Consider the following 24,586-nt stretch of genomic DNA (forward strand, 5'->3'; position numbering starts at 1 on the left):
GACGGAGTGTGTGAAAGTATAATACAAAAAGAAACAGATTTGCCCAGGGGACTTTGATTGAGGCTACACACTCACACACATTGTACCATGAAATTCAAATGATTTAATTTGACAATAATAGAAATGGTAAATACATACAATAAAAACATGTTGGACTTGTCAGTGGTATCCATTACAACAAATATATTATAAAATATACAATATGAACCTGCATTCAATGCGTATATAAGCATATGTTGAACATGATAGATTGTAGTAACCTTGTACTGTATTGACGCGTTTCGCGAAAATATGATTCGCTTCTTCAGAGTGGGTTGCTATCATGTATCTACAAAATAAAAATGTTATCAATAATATAACATGTGTCTGTATGAGGTGTTCAATAGGAAACGGAGCAATCATAAAGGCTCCATACTCACTGAATCAGTCGCAGCATGAAAGGGTAGGATACGCTGGTCCATATGGACGTCTAACCCGGGAGCTGTGGGGGAGACTCCAGTAGGCGCGGGGATCGTAGGGAGAGCAGGATGAGGAGTGCCAAGATGTGTAACCGTATACCTGTATTAGGGTTAGAGAAATCAACCCAAGGAGCCAATCAGGGGAGGTGTATATATAATTATATATATGTATTTATATATATATTAGTGTAGAAAGTATTAAAATATAGTGAAAATAGTGATTGGGCATGGGTAATCCTAATGGTCTAAAAAAAGTGCACAAAAGTTGGTATGGATTGGGGCAACACTGGTGTCCACAGCCAAGATGTTATTGATGGAGGTGAAGGGGATTGGGTAAAAGCTAAAAATTGTGAAAAAAATATATATATAGATCAAAAAATGACAAAGTGCAAAACCATAGCAAAATAAAAAAGTGAAGAGAGTTGGGAAATGCATTACCGGAAAGTGTGGATGGTGATGTCCTGCTTGTACCAAAGGATCCCCGGACCGACATCTGGAGTGTCCTCCAACGCCATGTGAACTACCATGAAAAATGCTGGGAAGCCACAGTGTGATACCACACTCGGCGTGACCGCCAGGTTCCTCCGCACACAGCGCGGAGAAACAGCTGTCATCCTCCTGCTCAGCGGGGGATCGGCGGATCAATCCCTCGCTGAGAAAAACGGACTCCGGAGTGTGTGAAAGGGGCCTTAAATTGATTGGTTTAATTCAGTCTTAACAAAAGCTGCAAATTTGAATTGACTGAAACCCATTTTTAAGTAAATAAAGAGCCCCAGAGCAGCAATAAATCATAAAGCGGAACTAAACGCATCGATTTAACAGTTTCAAAAAAATGTTAGATTCCTGGAATGCCGGGATTGCTAACTGTCATATTTGCTTGTGTCTTCAGCCAAAGGGTCAAACTATCAAATGTCTGGTGTAATAACTGATCACATGCGCAGCACTGTGGCAGTTGCAGATCAAACAGAAGCAGCTTCATTGGCTGTAAAGCATAGCAGGATTTAATTCCACTTTTAGGCAGATCAGCCTCTACAAACGCAGCAGTGCCTAAAAATAACAACTGAGCATGTACAGAACCAGGTGAGACAGTGTATTACTGGATTTTCCACAGTATAGACACTTATTTTTAATGTTTTACATAGCTATACCTGCTAAATGAGCCAACCTGAAATGATCTAGTAGGACTAGTTCCACTTTAACATATTTATTTAAAAACAATTTTTAGTCAATTTAAATTTGCGGCTTTAATTAAAGCGGAATTAAACCAATCAATTTAGGCCCCTTTCAACACTTGTGTGACTTGTCCTGCGACTTTGGACTGCAAAGTCGCATGACAAGTGGTACTCCATGATTTCCAATGAGTACCGTTCATATCTGTGCAACTTCAAGTTGCAACAACTTCAAAGTAGTCCCTGCACTACTTTGGGCCTGATTTTAATGCGTTTTGAGGTCCATAGACATAGGCCAGTCCAGTCAAAATCATGGTAAAATCGCAGCAAAAAAATTGCTGCAAAATCGTGTGACTTTTAGGTCGCATAAGGCCCCTTTTACACTTGTCCGACCTAAAAGTCGCGCAATTTTGCCACGATTTTGACTGAACTTGAAGGAATGCCTATGTCTGTTGACCTCAAAACGCATCTAAGTTGGACCAAAGTAGTGCAGGGACTACCTTGAAGTCATTGCAACTTGATGTCGTGCAGATTTGAACGGTACTCATTGGAACTCATGGAGTATGACTTGTCCTGCGACTTTGCAAATCGCAGGACAAGTCGCACAAGTGTGAAAGGGGCCTTAACTGTTTTTCAAAACATTTACATTCCTGGCATGCCGTGATTGATAACTGTCACATTTGCTATTGCTCTCAAGTGAACTGTCAAGCCGTGGAATGGTTGCCTTCCCTGTCTCCCAATTGCTTCTGCATTGTCACCCTGTCATACTGAGCTTCTCTAAGTGAACTGTGGAAACGCAATAAGCTTTTACAAAACATCCTGAAGGTGCAGATCTGGGTGTGTAATTCAAATGTATTTATTATGTTGACATTCAGCCCCAGTTCACATCAGTGCGATGTCAGACATCGCATGTGCTTCGGAGCGCACTGCTCTGAAAATCGCATGCGATGTCTGTGCAATATGAATTCAGCCATAAAGATTGTATGGCTGAATTCTCATCGGATTCGGACACAGATCGCACAGGACCCTTTTTTGGATCCGCACCAGAATCAGATCGCATGGTGGTTCACACCTATGCGATCCGATTCATGTCCGAACTGACAGTTGGCACTGCAATATGCAAACTGATCTGGGGGCGTTGTTAACTTTGTATTGACACCAGCGATTTGCATATGGCAGTGTGAACTGCCTGCAATTTGGAATGTGATGTGGGAACCCGCAGTGGATTCGCAGGGTTCCCGCATCGCATATGTGTGAACCGGCACTTAGTGTACCACATACAGCATTACAGTTGTGATGATGTATGCTGGCTTATTTATTTTATGGGCTTGTTCACACTATTTGCAGGGACCTGCGATTTTCTGCACTTAATAAACACAGGTCACCGCTATGGCACATAGAAAGAAATTGTTTTCTGTGTGTCCCGTTCACACCGCTGGTGGGATTTGCAGCACTACACTGGATGGCACTGCATGCGATCACACATTAGTGCAATGCACTGCGCTGCTGTGCAGTGACCTGAATAAAGTTGTAAAAAAAAAAAAAACAAGCAGTGCGATGCGCTGAAACGCATTTCGTAGTGCTACCTGCTGAGGCCTGCATTGCATTAACCAGCACACAGTAAAACATTGGGGTAGATTTACTAAAACTAGAGCACTCAGAATCTGGTGGAGCTGTACATGGTAGCCAATCAGCTTCTAACTTCAGATTGTTCAAATAAGCTTTGACAATAAAACCTGCAAGCTGATTGGTTTCTATGCAGAGATTCATTGGATTTTGCACACTTTAGCTTTAGTGAATAACCCCCACTGTGTTTTAACCACTTAAGGGCCAAGCCTATTTCTGACACGTTGTTTACAAGTTCAAATCAGTATGTTTTGCTAGAAAATTACTTAGAACCCCCCAAATTATATATATTTTTTTAGCAAAGACTCTGGAGAATAAAAGGGCGGTCGTTGCAATATTTTATGTCACATGGTATTTGCGCAGCCCTTTTTTAAATGCAATTTTCTTGGAAAAAATACACTTCACTGAATTAAAAAAAAAACGAAACAGTAAAGTTAGCCCAATTTTTTTGTATATTGTGAAAGATAATGTCATGCCGAGTATATAGATACTTAACATGTTACAGTTTAAAATTGCGCCCACTCGCGGAATGGTGACAAACTACGATACTGGAGAATCTTCATTGACGACGTTTTAGAAATTTACAGAGGAGATCTTTTGTTAGAATTATTACTTTCGCTCTAACTATCGCAGCAATACCTCACATGTGTGGTTTGAACACTGTTTACATTTGCGGACGCGACTTACGTATGCGTTTTCTTTGGTGCGCGATCACACGGCGACGGAGGGGGCGGTTTAAAATAATTTTTTTTCCTATTTATTTTATTTTATTTTTTATTTTTTTCACTATTCCTTTAAAAAAAAGAAAGGAAAAAAATCAGGTCACTTTTATTGCTGTCACAAAGAATGTAAACATCCCTTGTGACAGTTAGAGCCGGTTCACACTACCACGACCAGAAAGTCGCCCCGTGACTTGAAGAGACTTGTTTAGAGACTTGGAAGAGACTTGGAAGAGACTTGGAAGAGACTTGGAAGAGACTTGTGCACTACTTTGAAGAGACAGGCGACTTTGTCTGTGGGGAATGCCTGGCTAATCTCTTTCTTCTTCCTGGAAAGTCTGATAACAAGTCGCTTCAATTAAGATAAGGAGGCGACTCCCATTGAAGTATATGGGACAGTCGGATCACAGGTCGCCTCAAAGTACTACAGGACCCTTTTCTGAAGTCGGAGCAACTTCAGTAGTGCCAATTAAGACGGCACTGATTGATTAACATTGCTTTTGTTATGTCAAGCGACCTGGGGCTACACAAGTCGCCTCACAAGTCGAGCTAGTGTGAATGGGCTCTAATAGGCAGTGACAGGTACTCTTTAGTAAAGGAATTGAAACCTAAATCCCTCCTTTGCACTTAAAAGTATTAAAAACGTCAAAATCAGAATTTTTTAATACTGTCACTTTTTTTTTTAAATCGGCAGTTGAGTAAACTACTTGATTGGGTTACTTGATCAGAGACCCGATTGAAGCTGAATCTGGCTTAGTTCAGGACTCTTACCAGCTGGCGGACGTGGCAGCTGGTTGCTCAAGTCTCCCGGTGGGACAGAAGACCCGGGCAGAGCAGCGGAAGGTGGCAAGAGGGGGGGTGGGTGTGTGTCACATTTGCATCGCATTTGGACCAAACACCTGCAGCATTCTTTTTTTGGCCTGCACCAGAATTGTGTTCCCTGCGATATGCGAACTGATCTGGGGGTGTCCAAAACTTTGTATGGACACTCCCAGCAGTTCTCATATGGCAGTGTGAACTGACTGCGAGTCGGGTGCGAACCCGCAGTGGATTCCCACACTAATGTGAACCGAGCCTTAAGGAGAAGCAATTGTAAATGCTACACATTGCTTACATTTAGCATCAAAGTAAATCAGTTAATGTAGAACTATAAGCAATTTGTTTTTCATTTAGTATAGAGTAGGGAGTATTATATCCCCTGTCAGATTTTTTTTTTTCCATCTGTGTCCCATTGCAGAGATTTCCCTTCACTTCCTGTCCCATAGCCAAACAGGAAGTAAGAGGAAATCCCTGTATATTAAAGTACACCCATCGGCAAAACTTTTTTTTCCGTTTTGGACAGAATGGAGAGGGATTAGAACCCCTGTAAGTTTTTATTGCTGTCTGTGGCCCCGTTAGGGAGATTCACCCTCTATACTTGTCCTGTTTACCATTATTATTGAAGGTGGAAAAAAAAGGAAAATCCCAAGTTTTGGGTTGTCCCCAGAAAAGTAATAGAGGGGGAAATCTTCCAATAAGGTCATTAGTTCTGGTGACCTGGGGGTCCCCAAGGAATTCCCTTAAAGTTTTATTAAACCCACAACAGTAAAATCAGTCCATATATTCAGTAAAGCATGCTTGTTAGGCCCTGTTCACACCTGAGCATTTTTCAGCTTGTAAAACGCTCATTTCTGAAGTCTGAAAACGCCCAAGAAGCCAAATCCTATTCATTTCAATGGCCCTGTTTACATATGTGGGTTTTGTCACCTGAAGCAAAACGCCTGAAGCTCAAAAAAGTACATGATCTTCATTTTTGGGCAGTTTACAGTTTTTGTTAGCTATCAATGCCTGCCTCCAAACACCTGCAAAAAACACCTAAAAAAAGCCTGAAAAATGCCGGAAAACGATACGCTCAGGTGTGAATGGAGCCTTATACTCACTGTGGAACATAAGGGGTTAATCCTCTGCATTGCGTATAAGGACTGTTTGATCCTGTCTTCAATGATCCTCCTCTTCTTTCACTGTTCCAAAAAAAATAACCTGATATTTACAGAGCCAGGGGACGGGCTGCACATGCTCAGTTTGGTGTGTATTGCTAGAGAGGTTTTTTTTTGTTGTCTCGGGAGGGTACATGTGATCAGCACAGGGCCAATCAGCTCTGTCCAGACATGTCCAGACAGAGGATCAGGGGAGAATGAAAACTCCTCCTACAAGCTTCACTAGGAACTGATAGAAGTCACAAGACTGCTATATACTGCTGATGAGAAAAGGTCTTTAGCGGTTTATATTTAGTAGGATAATTGCATTTCCATGTTCTGTGTAGTGTGGGAGACCAGATATAGTGAATGCAGGGTTCTGGGTTTAGTAACAGGAGAGGTCAGTGATAGCAGCTTCCATGTTTGTTTATGACAGGTTTCCTAGAAGATCTGTGGCTGTCATGGAGGAAAGAGTGTAATAAAGAGTGGAATGATGTCTTCTATCTTTTCATGTTATTTTTCTTATTTCATTGTGTTTACTTAGGTATTGGAAATATGGCTTGTATGTTGGGAGATCGTACATGTATGGAAAGCCTGCGGAAGGACATCACTGATCTTCAGGGTACTGTGATTGATGTTTTCTCAAGAGTGGGCGCTGTTCGGGTGCCCTCTTGGAAATTCCCGGATAAAATATCCTGTGATCTAGACCTGGTACAGTTGCTGGATAGATATGACTATGCGGAGAATGATCCAGAGATCACACAGGTTTCACATATGGTGTTACTGGAACTTGTGATTGACAGGTATGGTAAATTTATGTAGCTCTGCAATACCTATTGCACATGCCAAATAGAGGGGCACCAAATGGAAATTTTTGGGCTGAAGGATGCACTTGGCTGAAAACCGAAAATGACGGTTTTAAAAAATAAATATATATATTTATATATAATTGTATTATATTTGACTTTTTAGTTAAAATCATGAATGTAAATGAATATTAATTAATTGTTGGCCATTATCGGCACCTTTAGCGCAAGAAAAGCTCAAGAAAAATGCATTCCTTTAAATTCTATGTATGCCTTCACACTGGTCTGTTGCGCTTCCTTTGTGGTGTTAAAATTCTAACTTGATGCATTTTTGGTCAGTTTAAAAAACCTCACAAAAAACACACCTCCTCGTTGAAAGGCATTGAAAACGCAGCAAGAACACATTAAAAAGGCACCCGTGTTACATTTTTGATGCGGTTTTTGATTCACATGACCTATGAAAAACACACCATAAGCACAGTAAAATCGCATTCGCTTTTGCCCCCATTATCGGCACCTTTTTTCTCTGTCGCCAAAATGCCGAAAACACCATTTTCGGCAGATATGTTTCAGCCGCCAAAATTTCTGTGCACCTCTATTTTTTTTTATATAATATACTCAAATTTACTTGAAAAAAATGAAAGTATAACTAATGGCAAAACTTTTTTTTTTTTTTTTTTAGCTGGAGTGGTGAGGGCTTAGAACCACTGTCAGATTTTTATAGCTGTCTGTGTCCCTGTTAGAGGCTGCATTCACACCTCAGCGTGTAGATTTGCCGTGATTGTGCCCACGATTTCAAAGCACCGAGATGTGAATCGCAGAACACACATTTGAGATGCCATTCATTTGAATGACACCTAAAATCACGTTAGGCTTGTCGCCCAAAAATAGTTCAGGAACTACTTTTGGGCGACGTGCTTCACGTGATGCGGGTTTCGGCGATTGCAGCGCAATTTATCATGCGTCAATCCTGGCAGAACAGCACAGTGATTTTAAGTGCCATTCAAATAAATGGTATTTCAAATGTGCGTTCTGCGCTTTGTCATTCACGCCTTGGCGCTTTAAAATTGCGGGCACAATCGTGGCAAATCTGCCCTTGATTCAAAATGCCAAGGTGGAATGCAGCCAGAGAGATTCAGACTTTTTAATTCTCCTGATCACCTATGTCATTGGTTATAAAAGTGAGGGTAAATCCAGAAGTTTGAGTTGTCACCAGAACAGGAATAGAAGGGAAATCTTCCAATGGGGGCACTAGTTCCTGAGACATCTGTCTAAAGCCAAGTACACACTAGGAGAAAACAATTGACGAACAATTGTCCGATTTTCTACAAAGGTGCTTATCATGATGTGACCAAAAACTGTATTGGTGTCACTGGTCCCCAAAAGTGTCGCTTAGTGTCCGATTTTCCGCCGCAATGTCACAGTTCCGCTATAAGTCACTGATCCCCGGCATTACTAGTAAAAAAAATAAATAAAAATTCCATAAAAATATCCCATAGTTTGTAGACGCTATAGCTTTTTTTTACCAAAAATGTGTAGCAGAAAACATATTGGCCTAAATTGATGAAGAAATTAGATTTTTTCCCATTTTTTTATTGGATGTGTTTTATAGCAGAAAGTAAAAAAAAAAAAAAAAAAAAAAAAATATATATATATATATATATATATATATATATTTTTTTTTTATTTATTTATTTATTTTTCAAAACTGTCTGTATTTGTTTTTTTATAGCGCAAAAAAAAAAAAAAAACAGAGGTGATCAAATACTACTAAAAGAAAGCCCTATTTGTGGGAAAAAAGGACATCAATTTTATTTGGGTACAGCATTGCGCAATTGTCAGTTAAAGTAACACAGTGCCATATCGCTAAAAATGGCCTGGTCATGAAGGGGGGCAAACCTTTTGGAGGGCAAGTGGTTAAAGGGGTTGATTTACTAAGGGCAATTAGGCTGTTTACTTTGCAAGGGAAATTGCCCCATAGCCTAGTGCAGCCTTTTTCAACCATGGTGTCCAGACACCCAGGGGTGCCTTGAGGTTTCTTCAGGGGTGCCTTGAGGTTTCTTCAGGGGTGCCTTGGCAAAATTCCTAAAAATGTATCAAAAATTGTATTCATGACAGCAGGTGGATGGATGATGGCTGCCTTTTAGTTACACAAAGCCATTGGTTTTCATTATGCACCATTACAACTTTCCAGACACTGGTATCCTAACAACGAATGACATCATCAGTTAATAAGGAGAATGTCTGTCCCCTCCACAGCATCCTTGTTTGACCCTCCTGTCCCCTCTCCCTCAGTACTGGGGTGACATTAGCCGACTGATGGAGATAAATTGAGGGAGAAGAGAAACATTGGTATACTAGTCAGTACCAGCATGCAGTACCAGTACCAGTGTATTTACTTTGGAAGAATAAATCACCTCTAACATTGGGTGTCCTACGTGTTGTAGCAGAGCGTCCCAGAGAGAGCCAGGAAAAGTCCTGTTCGGGGTTTATACATCGCCCAGGCATCTCTCGTGTACCTTTAGGGATCTCTGAGCCATGATCCAGTTCGGATCTTGGTCCTCTTCACCAGGCCAATTTAAACTCACCTGAGACAGACAGCAGTGCTCTCTCAGCCTGGGAAATTAGACAACGTTTGTCTAGGAGAGCAGAAGGTTGGTAACACTGTCAGTGTGTGTCTTTGGAAGCTGACAAGCTGTAGGCTTGCTCAGTCTGTGTTAGTTAGGGACTGCATTGTATGTAGTAAGCGCCGGGACACGGCTAGGCTTTTGTTTATTATTATTATTCCTGCTTGTTTTCCTTAAAGCACTGTACAGCACCTGTTTATAAACTTGTATATAGCACCAATAAACACCGCACTGTTTGTCACTACCTCACTGGATTTGGTATCTGTGCCTGAAAGACTGCTCATCCCAGGAAGCTTTGCACCTGCTACCTGTTCCCCAGCTTACAGTGTGGATATTGCTACGTTGGGTAAAGCTATTAGCATAGTTTTTTACACTTTAGAATGTGCCTCGAGACTGTCCACAATTTTAGTGGGTGCCTTGAGAAAACTTTGAGAAACACTGGCCTAGTGATTGTGGTTCCTGCAACTTTTTCAAAACACACATGCAAGGTAATCGAATAATGCTTTTGCACCATGCAATTTCCTGCAACCGAAAACCTGCTGCATTTTTAGATGCATGGGGGTGCCATTAGGAATAAATGGCAGCCCGCACATCTGCAAAGGAGCAGTATGTTTTGGCTGCGAGTGCGGGAACAGGTGCAATTTAAATGCTGTCCCACAACAGCAGCCTCTTGCACTAGTGTAAACCTAGGCTTAGGCACAATAGAAAGTATCTGGAAATCTTTTCAAAGTGAGGTAAATCGTCAGTTGTCATCAGAACAGATGTTCCTCTATTCGTATTCTGGTGACAACCCAAAAGTTTGGATTTCTTATCACAGTTGAATGCATGTCAGAAAGGGGCCATCTGACGTTCAAATGCACCTGTCAATGAATTCTGCATGATCTCAGAAGTGTCTGAAACTGATGTCATAGATACAAGCCCAAAAATTATTGATACAGGCCCTAAACATGTTGATTTGGAACCAGGTTTGATCAAATATTAAATAATATCAGTCAAGTGACCCTCAGTCTGGCAAAACTGTACAGCCACGTCAATACATATAGGTGAAATGTCATGCTGTATTCTTACCTGCTTACCTTTGACATTATTTAAACATTTCCTGATTGACAACTATCTCCCTATATCCCCAGGCTTCTTCTCCTGCTTCAGAGTTTTGACATTTACACAGAGTTAATAAACAATGAAGGTCGGTTCACTCCAGCCCGTAGTCCTGGACCCTCTATGTCCATTGGGCTGACAGTTCGGAAATATTGGAGCAGCATGGTGAAGCTCGGAAATGTATTCCAAAAAACACAAAGTGGAAAGGTAAACGTGGGGAATGATTGCTTTTATTTTATGTTCAGTTATATTTTACATTTGTTTTCAAACATTTACACATTTTTTAAACTGATCCTTCATATTATTTTTTAAATTATTTTTGTAAACATTTAAAGCCCTATTCTGGGCTTAGACTTTTTTTTCCCACCCCCTTTTAACTCATCTTAAGGCCCGTACACACGATACGAAAATCTGAAGGGAAATTTCGTCCGACGAGCGATCTGCCGATTTTCGGATTGTTAGTATGGTGCTTTCGACAGCCGATTACGAATTTTCGGAGGACAAAAACTGGATGTGCAGGCTATAAAATTTTTATTGTACGTCAACACAACGTCCAATTTTCATTTAATTAGTACGCTTTTCGTCCAAAAAAAATCGTAAGAGCAAGACTAGGCATGCTCAGAGACGAAAGAACACATACAAAGCAATCCAACACATGACATCACTTCTGAAGTTGAATTCTGTCATACGGGAAAATTCGTATGAAAGTAACCTCTTCGCTTTTGACATGAGACTTGCATGCAACAAAAAACGGACGACAGATCATTCGATAATCTGATTGTGTGTACGGGGATTTATTAGGCATTCTTTCCTTCTTATGTTAAAGAATCCCAGTCACAAAACTGGTCGATGGGGGTAATCCTTCACCCACTCACCCCAGAGGGGATATGGGGAACCTATAGGGGTAGAACCATCAAAAACCAAATGGAATGGGAGTAACCATTCACAAGATAAGGCGATACCCACTCGATGTGGAAGGTAAAAAAAAAAGATACTTTATTCAAAAATGAAAGATTAATAACACATAGTCACACGTATCTGCAAACACAATCCCAAGACATGACATAAACATAATTAAAAGAGCATCCCGATGACAGTGCAAGTGAATAAATGCAAGGCATATGTCACTCACAGCTATGAAATAAGCAAATATCAAAACTCCCACTATGCTGTAAAGCACAATAACAATATAGTAGTTGGCATAAATTGCATGACTTGAAGTCAACTTGAAACGTGAGTTAAGAAACATAGTAATAAGTATATCACATTTCAAAGAGTCAGATTTAATGTTGCAGGTGTGGATCGCTCTTCAGAGTGCTATATTTCTGATAGGGCCCCTTTCACACAGGGAGTCCGTTCAGATCCACCTGTCCGTTTTTAAGGTGGATCTGAACAGATGCCCCATGCATCTCTATAGGGCATTGGATGTCAGCGTAGACATGTCCGCTGACATCCGATCTGATCTGTCAAATCCGGACAGATGGAAACTCTATTTTCCATCCGTCTGGCGTATCGGATGAGAACAGACAGAGGGTTTGTTCCCATCTGATTCCCCCATAGAGAAGAATGGGGACCTGACAGCTCTGTCTCCGCACACAGCGCGGAGACAGAGCTGCCATCCTCCTGCTCAGCGGGGGATCGGCGGATCGATCCCCCGCTGAGAAAAACTGAGTTCACCTCACAGACTCCCTGTGTGAAAGGGGCCTAAGGCAGCATAAGCTGATCCAATTAATCAGCATAGTAAGAGGACATACCTGGTAGAACATTTGTTGGTGTAAATACAAAGTCCATCCAAGAGGAGATTCTAAGACTAACTATAGGTGAATGGAAAAACAGTATATTCCATTGATGACGGGTATTCCAATCAAGGAGTTGACTTCAAGTCATGCAATTTATGCAAACTACTATATTGCTATTGTGCTTTACAGCATAGTGGGAGTTTTGATATTTGCTTCTTTCATAGCTGTGAGTGACATATCCCTTGCATTTATTCACCTGCACTGTCATTGGGATGCTCTTTTAATTATGTTTATGTCATGTCTTGTGATTGTCTTTGCAGATACGTGTGACTATGTGTTATTCATCTTTAATTTTTGAATAAAGTATCTTTTAGTTTCAATAGATTTTATTGAGTTTTGACAAGCATAACAAGAATAAGCAACCAAGTGATCAAAACAAAGCAGTACATACGGTGTCAAGATATAAAGGGCAAAACAATAAGATAGGAAACTACACGGATCATTACAGCATAGCAGACTCATACAGGTGAGTGAACATATCCATAACACGTCTGACATCGCCCCCCGGCACCCCAAGGGGAAAAAACTGTGCCTCGGGAGGATGACAGGAGGGAGACCAGTACAGGTTCACAGACTAACAGTTTGAACAATCTTACACCAGTAAAGATATCAACATACCCAGGATGTAGAGTAAGGTACACGAAGGTGACCCAGACACTAATGCCTCGTACACACGCGTCGATAGTTGGCCGTGAATTTTCGGGCCAACGTCCGATCGGCCGATTTTCGGCTTGTTAGTATGATGCTTCCGACAACCGACTCCAACTTTTCGGCCAAAAAAAATCTGGTGTGCATTCTATAAAATTTTTGTTGGCCGTCAACACAACGGCCGATTTTCCGTCAGTCAATACAGATTTCGGCAGACAAAAATCTGATGAGCAAGACTGGGCATGCTCAGAGAAGAAAAAACACACAGAAAGTAAACCAGCACATGGCATCACTTCTGAAGTTGATTTTTGTTGGCCGAAAAAATTAGTGTGCAGTCTAGGCACATTCCAACCAACAAAACACAACTCTGGACAAAAGACGGCTGATCGGTCGGCCGATAATCGTTGCGTGTGTACGAGGCATGAGGCAGTTCACTTGGAGGAGGCATAGGCTAGAGAGGCAAAACGGTGGGGAGGAGAAACAAAAAGGGGACAGGACCGAAGAAAGGGAAGAGTAGAAGAGAAGGGGGGGGGGAGGAACAAAGGATAGGGAGAGATCCAGATAATTAAGTCATGGTATCATATCAGTCTGAGACCGTGCACTTGTGGTGAGATAGCCAAACTCCCCGCTTCCTCCAGAACGAGGAAGCGGTAAGATTGGCGATCGCAAGCGTTCTTTCCATCATACAGTGGTGGTTAAGTGCGAATAAAGTATCTTTTTTTACCTTCCACACCGTGTGGGTATCGTCTCATCTTGTGAATGGTTACTCCCATTCCATTTGGTTTTTCATGATTCTTTCCTTCTTATCTTCGGAAGCCAGATAAAGTCACTTATGTCCTCCCTCCAGGTCTCTGCCACAACTGGTTCCAGGGGACCACATATTCAGCAGTGTGAATGGAGCCCTGGCACACCAGTGCTTTGTCATCCCTCTGTGATAACGTTGTCTTCTTATGGATCTTGAGAGGATGCCACTGCTGGACATCCATTAAAAAGTGTCCTTGTTATGCAGGCACTGAGGTAGACAACCGATGAAAGGGCCCGAGGGGGAGGGGGGGGGGGGTTGACATTGATCCCAGAGTGGGCCTTTAATGTAGTGTTTCTGTAACATTCTGTATGTAAAGCATTCTTGATCTTCTAAAAAAAAAAAAAAAAAATAGGCTAGTCCTGCTTGTTTACTTGTTCACCACTTCTGTCTATTTGAAAATCCAAACCATCTTTATGAGCTAGCAAAAAAGGAGGGAATGCATCACTGCACTGCTTCATTCAGGTGTGTGTGTTGTGAATAGACTTGTATAGCAAGAGATAGAATCACATAGACTATTCAATGCATAGTATTAAATGAGCTTGGTGAGAAACCGAATAGCAACGTGCTAAACATTAAATAATTACCTGATTAAAATATTTTTTTTCTATTTATATTTTTTGGCCCTGGAGAGTTTTCAAAGTACACACTACACTTAAAATGCATTTTATTGCTCTTTGATTGTTTTTTTTTTTTTTGTTCATCCAAATGACAAAGTAACAGTAGGGTTGATTTAATAAAACAGGAGAGTTCAAAATCTGGTTCATGGTGGCCAATCAGTTTCTAACTTGAGCTTGTTGAATTAAGCTTTGACAAAAGAACCTGGAAGCAGATTGGTTTCTATGCAGAGCTGCACTAGATTTTGCACTCTCTAGCTTTAGTAAATCAACCTCCCTGTCTGTCCGTTCACAATGCCAAACTTCCAGGAATACACATAGTGGCCTATCTATGTTGGCCAGACAGGCCTGGACATGCTCTCCAAGCAGCTCCAGCTAAAACTAGAGAATACTCATTTTTGTGGGCAACATCCACTTACAGCTTTTTAGAGATCTTTCCCTGCTGAAACAGGCCACCTTTGCACAGTGACAGAATGTCCATCTGTAACTAAATAAATAAAATAAATATACTGTGTATTTACCTTTTTATTATATTACTATATATTATAAGGTGACCATGGGTTTTATGCAAAAAAAAAGAAGAAAAATTGGCACAAAGAACAGTAGAAGAGTTGCTGTGGAAACCATCCACGTGCCACCTTCCATTTTTTTTTTAAATATGTTTTATTTATAAGAGAAGTTGGCTATTGCAGGCAGAATGTAACCCATGACAGCAATTCCATTAGCTTAAGAAGGAGAATTAGGAGAAGTTGCTGAATGAGCCTGGGATCATTCCAAGTGGCCGCAGATTTTGGAGACGATCTGGAGGAGTGCTGGTTGCTTCCCAGGGGAGGTTCCGGACCAGGGTGTGTGCAAGCAGACCGAGGTGGAGAGCCGGATCCATATCATTTTCCAAAGCACTAGACATATGTCTTAAGGGTACGTTTTTATTACCTAGGGGACTCGCGGAGGTGTGGTGGTGGAGTTTGCCAACCCCAATCTTGGGGTTTTGAAAAACGCAAAGAGGACTTCATAGCACACAATTGGGACTTTATGCGATTATAATATTTATGCATATGTGAAGTGACTACCTTGCTTAGGAGGACTTGTGCATTCACGTGCAGCACCTATTTTGGTTCAACATAGGGCTACAGGAGAGTAGCCATTAAAGCACTGCTAGTGTATATGTGGGACTTTTTAATTTTATATAGCAGCTGCTGTAAACTTAGTAATAGTGAGTATTGTCAATATACATAGCACTATCCTTTACCATTAAGCGCTGAGTGGGTAGGTATTGACATCTTGTCCTTTTACTTGCTCCTTTTTTGATAATTCCATTAGCTTATTATTATAAAATAGCAACAGTGTTATATATATATATATATATATATATACTGTATTTTCTGGCGAATAAGACTACTTTTGAACCTCAAAAAAATCCCCCAAAAATGGGGGGTCGTCTTATACGCCGTGTATAATATCTCCAAGGTAACCTAAGTATAAGTATTACCGGTAGATGAAAATTAGGGGGGTCGTCTTATACGCCCAGTCGTCTTATACGCCGGAAAATACGGTATATATATATTAGTAAGAACAACACAGGAGGAACTGTGTCAATAGGGATTGATTTACTAAAACTGGAGAGTGCAAAATCTGGTGCAGCTCTGCATGGTAGCCAATCAGTTTCTAGCTTCAGCTTATTCAATTAAGCTTTGACAAAAAAATAGCTGATTGGTTTCTATGCAGAGCTGCCCCAGATTTTGCTCTCTCCAGTTTTAGTAAATCAACTATAAAGAGTACATACAACAAATCGTATAATAATTTTTTGAGAGAATGAGGAAATTGTCGTCAAATAAAATTCAGGAAACATCTCTAACTTTTTCTCTTTTAAGTTTGAAAATTAAAATCATCCCGAGAAGAACTCGGGACTTAACAGGGAATGAGGAAAAAGTGAAGTCGTAGAAGGTGGGGACCATAAGGTAAAGGAAGTATAAATTCCTTATGGAGCAAATGCCAGGCCAGGGAAACATCAGCTTGGCGAAAGGAACTGGGTAAAGATAAGAAGTTGAAAAGAAAAAAAAAGGGGGGGGTGAGTGTAGGGATGAGGGAAGTGGAAAGGAAAGAGGGAGCAGGAGAGGTGGGAGGAGGGTTGGAGTAAAAAGAGAGAGTACACCACCTCAAACCCACCACCACTATTCAGTGACCTAGGGAGCAAAGGGGAGTATATTGAGACCTCGCAACTGCCACCTTCCATTTTTTATTAGAGGCTGGAAAAGTAAACCAAAACCAGTAAGCTGTTTGTTGCTTTTAGCAACTTCTCCTTTATTTCTGTTCATAATTTGCATGTACAGTAATGGCAATTATATGTGTGCAGTTATGTATTGATTTCTATTTCTTTTTGTCAAACACACCAGGGCCAGTTTAATAACAGGTGTGGAGAGAAAACTGGTGCATAATTGGAGCATTTGTCCAGAACAGCCAGTTTTATCTTTTATGAAACACAGAATGCAACTGGTTGCCCTGAGACACTTCTTCAGTGTTTTTTGATACCAGTCTTCCCAAATCATCCCATTTTGTCATGTAATATAGGAAATACATGTACACAGGATAGAAGGGATTTAGCTGTACATTTCACTTAAAGCTGGAAGATAAAAAAGATGCAAATTAATGTGGCTCTGTAAGCACTCATTCATCATAATAAATATAAAGTATATTTTGTTTTTAATGCAAGTAGTGTAAGTACCTAAATGTGACCTGAAATCAGCCTATTGCAGTTCCTGTACAGCTGAGCTTGGATATGGAAGTGAGAAGCAGCACAAGGAGTTGACCTATGCTGACAAATAGTATGCTTATAGGAGGAGAAAGCTTATTATTGTACTGCTTCTCCTACACTGTCCATTCACATCTGAGGCCAGGTCCATGGCAGAATGGACTCTAACGGACTGAGTTGAGTGATGCTGGCCATCATTCAACCTAGAAGAGATCATCTGATGGCGTAAATGAAGCCAGCTCTGGTTTGAAGGTATTGCATCAAAATAATCTTTTGTATCTTTGAAGGGCTATTCCTTTTTATATTTTTGGCTGGGCTTCTGCTTAACTATTGCCTATCTTTTTGCAGAGAGTCTCAATACAAGACAATATTATTGTGCCTAAAAAGAGTGATACATCGAAAGATCCTTCTCATTTATCTGAATCCAGGCTTCAGACAGCCCCCACACGTCTTCAGAGCCACCGCATTAGCAACACTCCAAGAGAATCCAAACATGAAACTGTAAAGGACACACGAAATGTAGGCTCACAGACATTAGAGTCTGCTCTCGTACCATGTGATGCATGTGCCATTGCCCAAAGTAGCTTGAAAGAAGTTAGTGATGCCATTGTTAGTGTATGTAGAAGTCAAAATTTGCCCACATCGCTCACAAAAATCCAAGATGTTTTACCACCTGGAGGTATTCTGTCTCCCAATGAAATGCGATACTGGGCCAGCGAAGAGAGCAAAGACCTGGCTCGCATAGATAAACATCTGTCAGAGCTAACCCAACTGATACAACCTATGAGAAATCAGCTTGAAGCTTCTAAGGCTGAGAATGAGAGGCTTCAACAAAACATGGAAAGTTTAAAGAATCAGCTTCAGGAAAAGGAAGAGGAGATGCAAAGACAAGTAAAGGGCAATGAAAGGAAGTTAGAAAAAAAGAAGCTACAGAGTCAGGAACTGATGGACAAGTTGGAGAGGGACAAGGAAGAACTCAGAAAAGGTATCATTTCATTAAACCTCCTCCTGATCAAAGAACATCTTAGTAGGCCATATGAGTTGCTTATTTAGTGCATAGTGTAATTAATTCGGTATGTTTGATTTAGGTTCAGCAGTCTTAGAAGAAAGAGTTTTGATCCTGAAAGAGGAGCTTAAAATGCAACACTGCACCATCCGAGATTTAGGTGAGGTTCAATGTAAAATGTATTAAAAAGCATGTGTGAACATTGCAAATTCAAACATCTCTGCGCTTAGAGGGTAAAACAATATCACACAAACTTCCAAAATGGTGAGCTTCTACCATATATGATATACTGTATTTTCTGGCGTATAAGACTACTTTTGAACCTCAAAAAAATCCCCCAAAAATGGGGGGTCCTCTTATACGCCGAGGATTATATCTCAAAGGTAACCTAAGTATAAGTATTACCGGTAGATGTAATCTCTCAAGACGCTGGCTGTGTGGGAATCCTGTACCGGTATACCGTATGTACCATAGCTTCGGCTACATACAGTGTACCACACTGAGCCAATCAGGGAGAGCGATATATTCTATTATTGAATGCAAAGCCTGCTCGGATTGGCGGAGTAACATCAGCCCGCCTCTCTGACTCTGCCAATCCGAGCAGGCTTTGCATTCAATAATAGAATTCATCACTCACTGTGATTGGCTCAGCGCGGTATACTGTATGTAGCCGAAGCTACGGTACATATGGTAAACCGGTACAGGATTCCCGCACAGCCAGCGTCTTGAGAATACATCTACTGGTAATACTTATACTTAGGGTACCTTGGAGATATTATGAGAGATTACATGTATTACAGTACTTGGGGTACCTTGGAGATCTATGAGAAGTCTGATGTTTTTCAATGGTGTTGCCTTGCTTCGGAAGAGGGGTAGTCTTATACGGCGAGTATAGCCCAAAACCTATGCTTTAACTTGAAAATTAGGGGGGTTGTCTTATACGCCCAGTCGTCTTATACGCCGGAAAATACGGTAGCTAAAAAAACAATAAAGAGCAATAATCAGTCACTCTCAGGCAGCGCTCTACTCCTCACTTAGTAAATAAGAAGGCAGTCCACCTCTGTGTTAATTAATAGCAGATAGAGTCTCCTTTATAAACCAAAGAAAGTGTCTCCCAACAGTCCCAGCATCCATTAAAAAATGTCCACTCTATTCACCACAGTTCAACTGGTGACCACCACTCTCCACAAGATACATCACTCATCAGAAATAATTGCCTGTTATTTTACTGATCAGCAATACTTGCATAATCTGTAGCTCTTTTCGCTATTGGTGTTTCTCCAGCCAGGAATGCTCAGTTCCAATATAGGCAGTCACTCTTCGCTAAAGCTCAAAAAAGATAGTCCACATATGGCAATCCCATTCAGACACTTTATTAACTTATAAACTCTCGATTAAAAACACTCACAAAAATAGAATTAATGAGTGCTCATCATTAGCAAAAGGAACGTCAATCTCACGCTCATACAGTATAGCTGGTAATCCCAGCATCTCATCCTGGTCATCTGCTGCAAGTCCAGCAGTCAGCATCACTTCTGCCCGGGGTACTGACGTCACTTCCGGGCTACATATAGCCACGTACTGACGCGTTTCGTCATTACGACTTCCTCTAAAGGTATGTGAAAAGGATGTGTGAACATATATCCTAGTTTGTAAACTCTAACAACCAGGGCCCTCTGTATTGAATTGTATTGTAACTGTACTGTCTGCCCTCATATTTTAAAACTTACAACAATATTGTCTAAAATGATCACTGGGGACAGAGAGTCTGAGGACATGAATAATGGCATTATTCTCTTAGATTTCACCTGTAAGCCTAGGTATAGTTCTTTAACCTTTTTGCTGCCACCAGTGTTAACACTGACTTACACATTTTAAATATTGCACGATATATATTAGGTAGCGCCACATAAACCAAAGTATGAGCAATCTTTCCAAGGCCATCATTTACAATTAACTCTAAATTGATGACCTGTAAAGGCTTTAAATTGTGGTTTATGGACAGTTTTGGGTACTGGGTGTGTGCAGTTTTGAGGATTTATATATTTGTTATCTATTTGGGTAATGCAACCTCATCTTTTTTATTTTACCAAAAAATTAGGCATTATATTGTGTTTTTTTAAAGTGATACTAAAGTCTCTTTTTTTCTTAAGAAATAAAAAACATGTTATACTTACCTGCTCTGTGCAGTGGTTTTGCAGAGAGCAGCCCAGATCCACCTCTTCTCTGGTCCCTGGCTGGAGCTCCTGACCCCTCCTTCCTGTTGAATGCCCCCACATCAAGCAGCTTGCTATGACACAACACAGAGCCCTGGTTCGGTTCTGCCCCCCTCTCTCCTCATTGGCTAACTGACATTGACATCAGCAGGAGCCAATGGCAATCAGAAGGGAGAGTCCCGGATGGCTGAGGCACTCGTGCAACATCGTTGGATCGAAATGGGGCTCAGGTAAGTGTTAGGGGGCTGTGGGGGGGGGGACTGCAAACCGAAGGTTTTTATCTTAATGCATAGAATGCATTAGCATAAAAAAAACCTTCTGCCCTTACAATCACTTTAATTAATCTTCAGGCCTAAAATTGGGAAAAAAATGGGAAAAAAAGGCTCTGGCGGCAAATAATAAAACATACATTTTATTTGAAAAGCGTATTGTTTTTGTATGTTGTGATTATTTTTGTTAGACTGAAATTGTTCTTTCAAGTGCATCAGTGAATAAAAATGTTTTAAGAATTGGTCCATACTCAATGATCTATATTTTGTAGAACTATCCAGACAAAGACTGGTAAACGAGATGCAAAATATGGTGTACAAGGAAGAGGTCTCTACTCTGGAAAAGAAAATGAATGATTTAAAAGTCCAACTAGACAACACACTTCAGAAACTACATGAATCAGAACAGGCTGTATCTAAAGAACGGGCACGTGGAGAGAACCTTCAGATCCAAAAAGAGGTGAGTGCCTCCAGCCATCTAAATGAAAAATACGATTTTTGTATTTACTGTAAAATCTTTCCTTTTTAGTCTATTTGGGACACAGGCATTGAGCAATAGTATTTTTATGCTGCTTTTGGGACACTGGCACACAGAATAGTTGTAAGCCAGCCCCATATAACCCACTTTTGTGAGAAAACAACACACAGGGCCAGCAAAAAAGCAGAGGTGGGACCTGTGTTCCTCAATGGAACATAAAAAAATGATTTCATGTAAGTACAAATGTCTTATTTTCTCCATCATCCATTGAAGCAGTCTAGCAGTGGGCATCAGACACTGACAGTAAATCAAAAATGTAAAATGGTCAACCCCCCCCCCCCACCCAAAAAAAACACTGGGGCAGTTCCTAAGAGAACAAAAAGTATTTAGCCTCAGTAAGGTTTAAAACAACCCCAGTCAACTGCAAGCTTCACTTGAGATAGACTGTTGGGTTGATCAGAGACAGACAGACAGCATGCATAAGTTCTGGGTTGCTCCAGTAAGTGGGCATATAAGGATAGAAAGTCCAGGATGGATATGGAGATCCTATGGACATGGGGTGCATTTGTTTCACCTGATACAGCTCAGGTGTACTCCGAGAATGATGCCCCTAAAAATAGGGGTCTCAGGTTCCAGATTATATGCATAATGGTAAGAAATAAGACCCAAATGTTGAGGACCTCAAATATTCACAAAACTGAAGGCGGCTTGAGGTGGCCAAAAACCACAGTGGGATGGTGCTGCCTCTAGGCTGAAAAGTGGAAGAGGAAGTGCCGAGCGAGCAGCATTCCACCCAGTGGATATTGTCAGTACCTGATCCTTCAGCCTTTACCCCTTTCATGATAAAACAGGCGGTGGTGGGGAAATTGAAATGGTAAAGTATCTCCTGTGCTTTAGGCCATCTGGCCCTACTTATTAAATGAGCCTTCAGAGATAGGGTCACATCTTGGACTGTCACAGCTCTTGACTTGGCAAGCTTTCCACAGCTAACCAGCAAGTAATTACATAGTTAGTAGGGTTTATAAAAATACACAAGCCTGTCTAGTTCAACTAATAGAAAAGAACAAACTATAAAAAAACTTCCATGTACACAATCCTATACAAAGTACTACACAAAACACCAAGGTCTGGAAAGCGCCACAATACAGGTCTCAATGCCCCAAGGCTTGCCCTGCACGTCCATTCATGTGAAGTCCAGGCATGATATCCAAAGCTATTGCTAAGGAATTGCCGATCTGGATAGCTGCTATGTAGCAAACAGCTGTGTAAAAAGGAATCTTGAGTTAGGTAATCAACAAAAAAATATCAGTGTTGTAGCACAAAATCTTGATTGACGACACCAAGGGAAGACTTCCTCAAAGTGGGAAGGCCAGCAAAAAATGTTAAGACATCTTTCATCAGAGCTGAACAAAGAATATCCTACCTAATAGGATAAAAAAAAAAACAAAAAAACAACAATATAACCTCACGGTTTCTGAATTCTTGTGTGTTCTTAAATCAACATGAGAGAAGTTTATTACAATTACCCCACACGCAAGTGTGGCACCTCATTTGTTTTCCATTTTGGTTTCCAGGGTTGAACTCCCTCCCCCCTCAATCAGGATAAAAATGATCTATGGCCCTGGGTAGTAATAGCATCTAGGGATAAATTGTACAGTTCAGAACCTATAACCTATTGTTATGAATGCAACTAGTATATTTTAGTATTTGTTGTTATTCCAAAAAGATCTAGGCCTCAGTCGTGAAAATGCCTTTAATAAGTATATAACTAAGCACCGAAATGCATAGGTTTTTTGCTTTATGCTGCTGTTTTGTGGCTTTTTTCTTTGAGAACATTAATTTCCAGTTCAGTTCCAGTACTTGTCTATTAATAGTCTTCCTCCCCTCTCCAACAAACCCCAGTCCCTGCAAGCAAAGCAGAAATCCTTGTTACAGCAGTTGGATCGGTTATCTCAAGAGTGTGAGGACCTAAGAGGTAGTTTGGATGATGCAGAAGAGCAAAAAGCAAAGCTGGAAGAGCAAATAGATCACATAGAAAAAGAGGAGGAAAACCTAAAGAGACAACTGAAGGATCAACAGGTACTGCCACATACAAGAATTCGTCTTCCAAAAGAACAAATTTTGCCTGGCAGAATTCTACCCTTAGTAGCAAATAAAAAGAATAAAGCTGCGCTAAATTGAAATAAATGTTATTGCAACAAATGCATAAATGTGAGATGAAACAGGGAATAGTCTGAATCAGATTGCGATACCACAACGTCCATAAAAACGTCCAGGAAGACGTAATCTATGACGAAAGACGTCGGGAAGGCGTGCTGACATCACCACGTGATACCCGGAAGTCGGGCGGCTGCGGTCCTTTTGGATTCTGCCGATATTACCGTAGCACTTTTATTCTTGATTCCATTGCTGGACTTGGGTCGTCCGCATTGCGGTGCTGGTTCCTGATCGCGGCTCGCCGCTGGGCTGGACCGGCAAAAGAGGCTAGAGTGTTACCCATTGGAGCGGATTGGAGCCATACCATATGAGTACACTGAAGGGCTTTATTGCATCTTCTTTCTGGTAAGCGCATAGCGTGGCTTTGGCTTTTGTCACTGATCGAGGAAGAAGTCACATTATTGCGGTGGAGGATTTCCGTTTCTTGCACCCTGCACTTCTTATTTGGACTTTATCTTATCTTTCTTTTGATGATTTTTGAATTATGAACACTAGAGTATGGCATTTTTTTATGGATGTTGTGGTATCGCAATCTGATTCAGACTATTCACTGTTTCATCTCACATTTATGCATTTGTTGCAATAACATTTATTTCAATTTAGCGCAGCTTTATTCTTTATATATGCTACTTGGTGTATTCCCACTATAGCTGCAGTTTTTTCACATTTAAAATTTTACATCAATATATTGGTTTAGTATAGTTTATTAATTTTTCTTATTAATTTTTCTATTCCTTTTGTGTGCTTAGCGCGGTTATTTTTTTGTACAGAATTCTACCCTTGGCAGTTTCAGCTATCCCACAGAGGTATATCCTACTAATTTCATGTGTTGCCTGTAGGAGATGGTGAGGATACTTCAGCAGGAGAAGGTGACAATTGAGAAGTCTGTGTCAGGGGTGACCAAGCAGCTTACAGAACTACAAGGATGCTTGCAGGAGCAGAAGGAAAGGGAGAGACTGTTGATATCATACCCAGACTTGCATCCTCTTCCTGAATTTGAAAGTAAGTTTTCATAATGGAATCAGGAGTCCTTTCCTTGTCAGTTCTGCAATGGGAATGTCATAGTTACATAGCTTATTGAAGGTTGAAAAAGGACACCGGTACATCCAGTTCAACCTATGTGCGTGTGGGAAGATGCAGCTTGATGAGGTGACAGGAAATACAGAGTCCAGGTGCAGTAACGGAATGTATTAAAACAGAAGTCCAGCAATACAAACAGGCCCGGCAGGAAGGCAACCTGACCAGGAACACTTGCAGGTTGTAACAGCAAAGTGTCAGTAGAGTGGTGGATCAGAGGTGCCGACAGCGTCGGTCTTGAGGAGCGGAA

General features: G+C 40.9%; 1 protein-coding gene across 2 annotated transcripts in view; it reads left to right on the forward strand.

Annotated features, from left to right (window-relative positions):
* CCDC157 (coiled-coil domain containing 157) overlaps positions 1–24,586 on the forward strand; it is a 42,373-nt gene that overhangs the window by 4,806 nt on the left and 12,981 nt on the right. Inside the window, exons 2-8 of one of the 2 annotated variants that reach the window (XM_082252274.1) lie at positions 6,472–6,730; positions 10,491–10,671; positions 17,422–18,058; positions 18,162–18,239; positions 20,837–21,024; positions 22,945–23,121; positions 24,099–24,261. In XM_082252274.1, coding sequence (XP_082108400.1) covers positions 6,483–6,730; positions 10,491–10,671; positions 17,422–18,058; positions 18,162–18,239; positions 20,837–21,024; positions 22,945–23,121; positions 24,099–24,261 — 1,672 coding nt within the window. In that variant the 5' untranslated portion in view covers positions 6,472–6,482. The remainder of the gene's footprint in view (positions 1–6,471; positions 6,731–10,490; positions 10,672–17,421; positions 18,059–18,161; positions 18,240–20,836; positions 21,025–22,944; positions 23,122–24,098; positions 24,262–24,586) is intronic. The other variant, XM_082252275.1, reaches the window with a different exon arrangement.

Source organism: Pelophylax lessonae, assembly GCF_965119305.1.
Source record: "Pelophylax lessonae genome assembly, chromosome: 1".
NCBI classification, from domain to species: domain Eukaryota; kingdom Metazoa; phylum Chordata; class Amphibia; order Anura; family Ranidae; genus Pelophylax; species Pelophylax lessonae.